The 10669-nt window shown below is 37.8% G+C and overlaps 1 protein-coding gene across 1 annotated transcript; it reads right to left on the bottom strand.

Moving 5' to 3' along the window:
* Positions 1-4506: 4506 nt before the first annotated feature.
* Positions 4507-5454, bottom strand: LOC101623126 (olfactory receptor 1361-like). The gene has a single exon (XM_004688206.1). It carries the CDS (start codon positions 5452-5454, stop codon positions 4507-4509), a length of 948 nt encoding a protein of 315 aa, XP_004688263.1.
* Positions 5455-10669: the final 5215 nt, after the last annotated feature.

Raw genomic sequence — 10669 nt, forward strand, 5'->3', positions numbered from 1 at the left:
ACTCCAATTTAAGATTTTGTTTGCACCTCCAGAACATTTTCCATAGTGGCTCTGCCAGTCTACAAACCCACCAACAGTGCACACAGGTTCCATCTTCACACACACACACACACCACCTTCTGTTATTTATTGTCTATATTTTTTCATTGCACTTCTAACTGGTATAAAGTGATATCTCGTTGTGGTTCTAATTTGCATTTTCCTGGTGGTTGGTTATAATTAACATCTTTTATCCTTTGACATGTGTATCTTCTTGGAGAAATGTCTATACAGATATTTGTCCATTTTCAATTTGGTTTATGTGGCATTTTACTATTGAATTGTCAAAGAGTTTGAGAAATTTTTGTGCTTAAGAATTCCTTATACAGTTTTCATTTTCACAGGCAGTCTCTTTCACTTTGTTGGTGAGGAGGTGATTTTGGTTTTTACTAGAGAGTTTTTAGGAAAACAACAGCAGACTGCAGTTGTTAATAACCTTCTTTAAAATCATGATCTCTTAAATACTGTGCCCCCGTGAACATTAAAATAAACTTTCTTTTGTAACTAAAGGGTTTTCTAGAACCTGGTCTAGTGAATTGCATAGTAGCAATGTGTGCCAGACTCACGGTACCAACACAGGGCTGGTAGCCACAGCTGATAGCCTCTTGCTGGTGACACTGCAATTTTCTAAGGCTGCCATAATGAATTTAGTGGCTTAAAACACCAAAAATTTACTGTCCTAAAATTTGTAGGTTAGAAAACCAACACAGATCTCATTAGAATACATTAAAAGTGCCAGCAAACAACCCATTTTCACCCTCCATGATTACCCACATTCTCAGTTCCTCATGGTCTCCCTTCATCTTTAAAGCCAGTGCTGCGGGTCAAGCCCAATTACACGTCACTATTGATATACGAGGGTTACAATCTACCACGTTATTGTTTGATCATGGATCCCTCTGTTGTTCCTTTGTTCCCCCCCTTGCCTTCATCATCCATTTTGATATACCCATAACATTTCTGACACAGACATTTATTTAATCGATTTTGAACGAAATATAGCAATCTTATTTCCATTTGTTTCTTAACTTTGTTCTGTATGTTATCATAGCAAATATTTCCTCAACATACACTTCCAATCAGGGCATGTTACATTTTTTTGCATCAACCATAAAATATAAATTCTTAGAAGAATTATGGAGAAAGGTCTATTACATTTATTTACTCATATTTTTCTCATCAAGTCCATTTTCATTGATGTTCCTATTTCCTTCAGAGAAATCAATTCCATTGTTTGCAGAAAACTTCCTTTAGGCCTTATTTTTGAGAGTATGCATACTGGTGCAATATGTTCTTAGCTTTCAGGCACCTAAGAATGTCTCAGTAGCAGTTTTATTCCTAATGATTATTCTTTCCTGGATATCAGATTCAAAGCTGAAAGCTCTTTTTTTCTCAGAATCTGAAAAATTGCTGTGCTATCGCTATGGCCTCAAGGTTTCTACAACAATTCCATGGTCACTGAAATAGGTTTCCCCTCTAGGTAGGGGTCATCTTTTTTTGGTGGTCTATGCTATTGGGAATCCACTCATATTCATTTGGCACAGTTATGACTCGCCCCACACATGTGAAGATTTTACTCATTATTTCCTCAAGTATGTCTTTTACTCCCATTCTCATCCTCCTTATGGGACTCTGTGACAGAAATGTTAATTTACTTTATAATAGTCCCACAGGTAATGTTAATGGGCAGGGTACAGGGCACCCCAGTAGCCCCAAGCCCACCTTCTCCAAATGGGTTCTTCCATCCACCTCACAAAGAAAATATACTCTTAGTAAGAACTTCAATGGAAAAGGGCTTAATACAATTAGTGTGCAACAGAGAGAAGAGGATGGAAAGAAGAGCTAAAATAGTTTCCACATGAAACACCCCAAGCTACCCATCCTCATGTGGGTAAAAATGTCCAGCCAAACAGATTGGTCTAATACGGGCCGTGGATTCCTGAAAGTTGCCACAAGTTAAAGTCTGGGAGAGACCCATAGGAAAGGGGCAGAAGGAGTCATGAAATGAAAGGAAAATGAAAAATCAAAGTACAGGTCATAATAAACTCTGCTATTGGCAGCCTCCCCATGGGTCTCGCACCCATGTCTCTGTCTCTCTCCATGTCCCCCAAGCCCATGGAACAAGTCCAAGGCCAAGAGGCAAGTGTAGCTTCTTTGTATGTGTCTCTGCTCCATGTGCCTCCTTCAGGTTTTCTCTTCACTTCCCCATCTTTTCCTTTTTCTAGCTCCTCACCCACCCTTCCTTAGGGTAGGATAGGGAATCTAGAATGTCCCGTTTCTCTGAGAATTACCGTTACAGGGTTACTGAGCCTCAGTATATATATATATTTTTAGTTCTCTATATATGTGTACATATATATATATACATATACATATGCATATACATATACATATATAATATATCATTCTTCATTTTTGTTCAATGTTTTTCACCCATGGAATTCCCACCATCAATTCACCTTTGTGCCATCACCATAGTCCCCTCTCCCCACCCCCTGCAGAATGTCTTTGGTTTATTGTTGCCTGTTGTTTTTGATTTTTACTTTATTGTAATTACCTTTTTTCTGACTTACATTCCTACTAAACCATCTGTTACTTTCCTTTTTTGTCCTAGCTTATTTTACTGAGCATGATCTCTTCCAACTCCATCCATGTTACTGTGAATGGCATGAGTTTATCTACTTTGATTGCTGAGTTTATCTATTTTGATTCCATCATGTATATGTGTCACATCTTCTTGATCCAGTCAAGAAGCATTTGGGTTGTTTCCATAGCTTACCCATTATAAATAGTACCGCAATAAACATAGGAGTGCAGGTGACCTTTTTTTACACATATCCATTTATTTTTTTCTTATTTTCTATTTATATATCTATTTACATTATTGTTCATTTTAAAACAATATGTATGCCCCCTGCCCCCACATCACCTGCCTGTCATCCCCACAGTCCTCCACATTCCTTTCTTCATCCTTCCAATCCCTCTCTGTCCCCCTTACTTGTAGGATCTCCGGTTTATAATTGTCTGTTTTTGTTTTGTTGTGTTGTGTTTTGTATTGCAATAATAATACATTTCCCCCCTATGTCTTATTTGCTTCTTTATATATTCCTCCTATAAGTGAAACCACTGATGTTTTTCTTTTTCCTTCTGACTTATTTCACTGGGCACAATCCCTTCTAGGTCCATCCATGTTGCTGCCAATGGCATGAGTTTATCTTTTTTGATTGCTGAGGAGTATTACACTGTGTATATATGTACCACATCTTCTGGATCCAATCTGAATAGGAGTTGGGGAGCACACAGACAGAGGGGACCCAATGGATGTTGATGGAGGAGTATTGGTATTTTGGTGATGAACATGTGATTACAAACACCTGTAGCAATGTGAGTCTGTAACTCTAAAATATATATAGTGCTATATACCAGCTTTATCTCAATAAACATTAATTTTTAAAATCTCGGATAACTTCTTTGGCTTCATCTTAGTTAAGTTCCCTTATAATATACATTTAATTAAAGTATTTATTTTTTCTCATCTAACATCATCATCCTAACATTTATTTTTATACCACAGTATTTTGCTTATTCTTCTTAACAGTATTTTGCCACTAAATTTGTGGTATTTTGTTACTGATGCACTAGAAAATAACAACAAAGAAACCGTTCATTTAAAATAACATGTAAATAGGTACCATTACAACAATGAAAACTAGTTCCATTAACTTGGTGGACTAGTGGTAAAACACAAATTTTGTAAACTAGTTAGCTGGCTTGTGCTACACCAAGGAAGATAATTTGGAACTACCATCCATGTGACAAGTTCTAAAGCATTTCCTGTATCACTGAGACTGTTTCTAGAAGTGATCAAAAAGAACGAAATTTCTTGTAGTTGGCATGTTTGTAGCTTATCTCAAAGATTTAGAAAAAGTGATGAGTGAGAAACATCACATTACTAGAAAAGCCAAAAGCATCCTTTCCCCACAAAAAGTACAAATAATCTTTTACCTTCTGCTTAAGACTATTGTTTCATAGAATAGTGACAATGACAAAAATATTGTAGTTCAAGGAAACAAACGCTGCAAATTAAACTGATACAAATTAAATTAAACCATTAGCAGAAAATGTGTAGAAAAGAAACTTGAGTATTATTCCCAGCAATAGTAGGGACTTGCGTCTGGACCTTAGCACAAGTAGAACTAAAATCCTGGTCTCTGGTTTTCAGGGCAACTTCTATTAATCATTATAAGTTCCTATGACTTCAGTGTGAATACCATGTCAGGGGGCTTCTGTGCTCTCTGCATATTCAGCTCTTCTGTGAATTATGAAATGTAATAGATGCTCAGAAAATTCTGTTGGAAAAATAAAGTGGAAAAAATTAATGAACTGAATACAATCTGAAGTAAATAATAACCACAATTAGGGTGATGCCAGGCTTTATATTAGGACACAGACATCCCCATGTTGTGGTCACAGAGTAAAAGTTGGCTTCCTACTGATGAGGGCCCCCAAGGCACCCTTCATGTCATTGTTGCGAAAACTGTAGATGAAGGGATTCAGCATGGGGGTGGCCACGGTGTACATCACTGCAGTGGCTGTGTCCTTCTGGGCTGTGTGGGAGGATGTGGGGTTGAAATAAACCCCAATGAGTGTCCCATAGAACAGGCATACCACAGAGAGATGAGAGCCACAGGTGGAGAAAGCCTTCCACTTGCCTTTTGTGGACGGGATTCTCATCACGGCAGAAAAGATACGAATGTAGGAGACCAGGATGCCCATAAAGGGGAAAAATACAGGCAAGGTCCCCACGGTGTTCACCATTGCATAATTGAAAAAGGTGTCAGAGCAGGCCAGCTTCAGCATAGTGCTGAGGTCACAGAAGAAGTTAGGAACTTGGTTGTGGGTGCAGAAGGAGAGGCGGGTCAGTGACAATGTGTGGGTCAGGGTATTCCCCAAGGCTGCAGTCCAGGATGCTGTCACCAGGAGGATACAGACCAGTGGTGTCACAGACGAGGAATAGTGCAGGGGGTGACAGATGGCAGCATAGCGGTCATAGGCCATGACACCCAGAAGGAAGCAGTCAATGGCACCAAACCACATGAAAAAAAAAGACTGAGTCAGGCACCCAGCATAAGGGATTCCTTTGTGACCTGTGATGTGATTGACCATCATCTTAGGGATGGTGGTGGAGGTGAAGCAAATGTCCACAAAGGCCAGTTTGGCCAGGAAAAAGTACATGGGGTTATGAAGACGAGCATCAGTGGTGATGGCCAGGATGATGAGCAGGTTGCCCAGGCCTGTGACCAGGTACATGCTCAGGAAGAGTATGAACAGCAGCTGTTGTTGCTTGGGGTCCTCTGAGATACCGAGTAGGAGGAATTCAGACACCAGGGTGAGGTTTTCCCCCTCTGTGGCCATCCTGGGTCAATGAGAAGGAAGTAGAGCAGCTGTCTCTGTTCCTGACAAGACAAGCCCCTGCCACACACCTGGATCTCATCCCACAGGTCAGTTCACATTTATTAACTCCTCTGATTCTCTCTAGAAACAGGATTCCTTCATCCATTTCCTATATTGTTTCTATGACTGAACTCAATTGTCAGTATACTCAGTCCAGCTGCAGAATAACCTTGCAGTCTGAGGGATACCATGTACTCTGATGATTAACTCAAACCCTTCATTTCTATGCTGCAAAGCTTCACCTACCCACAGGAGCAGCTTCTGCCTGAACACATGATACATGGAGCTGACACCTGTCGCATTCATCTCTGTCTTCATATAAACAGGACTTGCTGCACAAATAGACCAACTCACAGTTCTGGAGTATATCTAGGGTCTCAGGCATCACGGAGGGATCACTCCTCAGTTACCTCAATTCAGAATCGATCACCTGCAACCTCACTTACACTAATGTTCATGGAAGCCCCTGGGATTATCACCAAAATAAACTATTTGTATCAAATACATGACCAACACCTGTTGTGGAGAGATCCAAGACTGAAGGACTTCAAAATGATTTCCATCTTTCACAAGATAACCTTCCAGATCTGCCTCTATCTTTCTACACCACTCCATCACTTTTTCAAAACATTGTCTGTACTTGCATGTCAAGAGCAACTGTGACATCGTACTGTTAGTGGAAGTCTATGATAAAGCTCATTAGGTCACAGCAATTGCCCTGTTCATAAAATCTTGAAATGCTGGGAAATATCATTACAGTACTTTCCAAGAATATTTATTCTAATTAGCAAGAGATATTAAAATATAAAATAAATAGCTCAAACCACTTGTTGAATAACAGTGAGTTACTGCATCATTGCATCATTGACTTGAGTCATTTCGTGAAGCAGTTTGCACGTAGGCTATCGCCAACGTGCTTCTGTGCTGGACAATGCTCCATGCTATGGGGGAGGGGCCTGCTCAGCTTTTGAACTCACATTTTGAACTACTTTAAGTAGTTAATATTTATGTTGATTTTCTTGTTTGTGCATTGTATTTGGGGGGGGTGATTGCATGTGATATTTTAATAATTATAAATTTATTTAAAATAAAACATTTTAAAATATCAGAAAGAAATTGGACCAACGTTAAGAAATCTTTTAATGTTCTTACTAAACATGAATGGTGTTTTCTAAATATGTGGGGTCAAGGAAGAGTAATTGATAGTTATAGTAATTATATAGCTGGGGCAACTGATACTTGACCTTTGAGCAGTTTTTTTGCTGTATCAGCCTCACTATTTAGAAATACGGGTTTGAAAAACTTTTTCCAAATAAAATACAAGGGATTCCAGAATGCAAAGTACTGTGGTATGTCTCAAAAAGTTAATAATAGAACTATTTTATGACAGAACTATTCCCTTCTGGGTTTTATTTGAAGAATACTAAAACAATAACTGAAATATATATTCTTTCATGTTCAATCAGTTATTCACAATAGAGAAGACAAAGAAAAAACTCATTAAAAGTTATTAATGGATCACAGAAAAATAAATTTTTATACTCTCACAAAAATAAAATACACTTATTATATGTGCATATGTGTGTATTATGTGTGACACCTAAGAAAGCAAAAACAAAGGTCAAAACCAAGCTCAAAAAGATACATGTAATGGACTGGTGGTGGCAGAAGAGTGAGTGTGATTAGAAGGGGTAAAAAATATACAAAAATCTAGATATAACATTAAAAATTTCTGGGGATGTATATAGTGCAACTGTGAAACTATAATTGCTAGTAATATACTACATATTTGAAAGTTGCTAAGAAGTTATATCTTAAAAATATTCATCAGAATAGAAAAATTTTAGAATATGCATGGTTTTGTATGTTAACAATACTCATTGTGATGATTGGTGATTGTTCATAGTTCATATATTATGTCAACATCATTATGTTGTGCTCCTGAATCTAATGCAATAATATTAAATGTCAACTCCACCAATTAAAGAAGAAGGAAAGATAAACGTGTACCTTAGATAACAAGGGATACAAATATTGATTCAAGTGCTGTCATTGAGTTGAAAATATTACACTTTACATTTCACTCAAAAGGCAATGTGATTTTATTCATTTTAGGCTCAAATGAAGAAAATTTGTAGAAGATGTTACCATCAAGGCTAAGCAAGAAAACACATCATTCCTCCCCTTTAAACTACAACCTATAAAATATTTAAATTAAGTACAGCTTCTCTACTCATCATGCTAGTACTCCAGATGCTCCCATATGTCTGTGTATTTAAAGGTGTGTGTATTGGGACTGTGGATGTCTGGGAACCAGGACAGTGAGGATGCTGGGGCCACCAGATTTAGCTGCAGACCAGGCAGTGGGGTGTCATGGAGAATAAAGACACAAGGATGCCCATGCCCTTGGTCCCACCATTGCTATGAAAAGTTCAGCACAGGGGCGGGACCAGATGGGGCAGTTTACAGTAGCAGTGCACTGAAATACAGCACCTACTTTCTCCCTTCCACCATAAGGCCATCTACTATAAATAAAATTATCAGCCCACCACACTGATATGCAGCCTTGAAGCATGAATCAATCATAAAGGCTGCTGCACAGAACAAGACCCAGCCAAGATCTACAGGAAGAAGAGTCAGCAACATGACTTTACCAGGGTCTACCTTCCACCTTTCACCCTCCCCAGGCTTTGATATAATGAATGGCCTTGGGACACCTCCAACCTTACACAGGGCCCTGGGGTAAAAAGAGAAATTTAAATTTGAAGCCATAGCTCCATCTACTGGAATAAAAGAAAGATACTCATTTACCAAAGTATACCATATACATAGACAGAGGAGTGCACCCTCAGAGATGATGAACTTTATAACACTTTTGAATCTTAGAAATAAAAGTATAGCACAGAATGTTGTGACCCAATGGACAGAGATGTCAAAAACAGTTCTTATGAAAAAATGCAACCAACTACAAGAAAGTACAAAAAGAGGCCTTCCTGGTAGTGTAGCGGGTTGAAGCACTGCCTGTGAGGCTAGCTGCAGCCACTTTGGCATCAGTTCAATCCCTGGCCAGGGAAGTGATCCATATGGCATGGCAGACCTCTCCTGTCTTGCCCGCCACTTCCCCCAGCAGTGTGCTTCATCAGTCTGCCTGTTCTGCTCCCCACTTTGTCTCTGATGAATGCTCTCACCTTCCCTGTGCCTCTGGCCTATACCCCAGTTCTGTGTACATAAATAAAGAATTTTTTAAAAAAAAGCACAAGACACATTAATGGACTCATGAGCTATACAAAGGAGCAGAGGAATAGTCTGTCCAAAAAAAATTGACTCTATAAAACAAACATATTCTGGATATGATGAATTCAATGAATGAAATAATGCCTGTATGGAAAGCATAGGGAACAGGATAAATCTTATGGAGGAAAGATTTGGTGAGGTAGAAAATAGAAATCGAGAAATGACTCAAGTGGATGAGAACTGAGAAATAGTAATTAAGAAAAAATGAAAGAACACTACAAAAAAAATGTCAGACTCTAAAGGAAAGGAAATAAAATAATGTTATCCCAGCAAGTGAAAATGTACCGGAAAGGGCATGAATTTATTTAAAGAAATAACAACTAAGAACTTCCCAAACCTGGAAGAAGAAGTAATCACACAAGTTCATGAAAACCACACAATCCCCAGTTATCTGAGTCAAAAATCCCTATATCAAGACAAATACTAGTAAAACTGCCAAAAGTCACTGATAAAGAAAAATGTTAAAGGAACCAGGGAAAACAAAAGCATGTAACATTCAAAGTCACCTCTATCACACTATCACCACATTTCTTAGCAAAAACACTACAGGATAGGAGAGAGCAGAGTGACATATTCAAAATACTAAGAGATAAAAGGTATTAACTGGGAATACTCTACCCCACAAAACCTATGAATGAGATATTAAATATCCCCCAGAAAAGCAAAGCAAATGAAGTTTATCCCCATATACCTATCTTACAAGAACTGTTGAAAGTAATTCTTTTATGTGAAAAGAAAAACAAAAGTACACAAAACCTTGAGTGAGAATTTAAATAGAAAGAGAAAATCTGAATGTTACAATTATATTCCAGAGCAAGGTCTATAATTGTTAATCATGGCAGAAATCTTAAATGGATTGCTGAGGAGCAAAACTGGGATGGGAAGAGCACTCGGGACTATGATGATGGCAAAGTGAAGTGGTGGTGGGAAGTCTATGAAGATTACAACTGAGATGAAAAAATATATAAAATGAAGAAAAATGTAAACAATATATATGTATATATATGTATATGTATATATATATAATAAATTTAAAAAGGAATTCTATAAAGTTAGTACAAAATCAGAGCAGGGGAATGAATTTATGAACTACATGCTTTAAAGAGAATTCAAAAATCTAAATAAAAATTGTGACTTTGTAGATTAAGAAATATTAAAGGGAAAAAGAAAAACAACTATAGTTACTTTGACAGGGAAATCCACTACTATCACTTACTATTAATGATATGGAAATGAACACAGTAATGAGAAATCATCTCAGTAGAGAATAAGAAGACAAGAAACCTGAAGTGCTGGAGAGGATCTGGATAAAAGAGAACATACAGGTAATACTAGTGGGAATGTAAATCAGTGCATCCAGAATTGAGAACAATATGGGGAGTCTTCCAAAAAATAATAATACAGGTTATATGATTCTTTTGAAAACATGAATTCAAGGTGACAAATGCATCCCCATGGTTACTGCAGCACGATTCATATAGTCTAGTTATGGAAGCAACTTAATGCCCAAGAAGAGAGGGGTGAATGAAATGTTGTGGAGTATAATATATTAGAGTACTACTCAATTATAACATGAAAATGAAAACCTGCCATTTGCAACAAACTACTTAGACTGTGGGGTATGCACAGAAAGAGAAAGCCATATGGAGAAAGCCAAACACCATGTGATCTCACTCATATGCACATATGCAACAAATGAACATACAAATCAAAGCAAACTTCAAGGCTATAAGAACAAACTAGTTACTGTCATAGGAGAAAGGGATGTGGGGATAGGTAATTGGATAAAAGTGGTCAATTGTATAGTTATAGATGGAAACTAGACTTTTGGTCACTAATAAGCATAGTCAAGCACTGACTTACAGCTATACAGCTGAAACAT

The sequence above is a fragment of the Condylura cristata genome, unplaced genomic scaffold (genome assembly GCF_000260355.1).
Source record: "Condylura cristata isolate star-nosed mole 26May11 unplaced genomic scaffold, ConCri1.0 scaffold00024, whole genome shotgun sequence".
NCBI lineage: Eukaryota > Metazoa > Chordata > Mammalia > Eulipotyphla > Talpidae > Condylura > Condylura cristata.

Bases quoted from the DNA above. Each gene is read 5' to 3' on its own strand.
- LOC101623126 (XM_004688206.1), bottom strand. From the start codon at position 5,454: ATGGCCACAGAGGGGGAAAACCTCACCCTGGTGTCTGAATTCCTCCTA.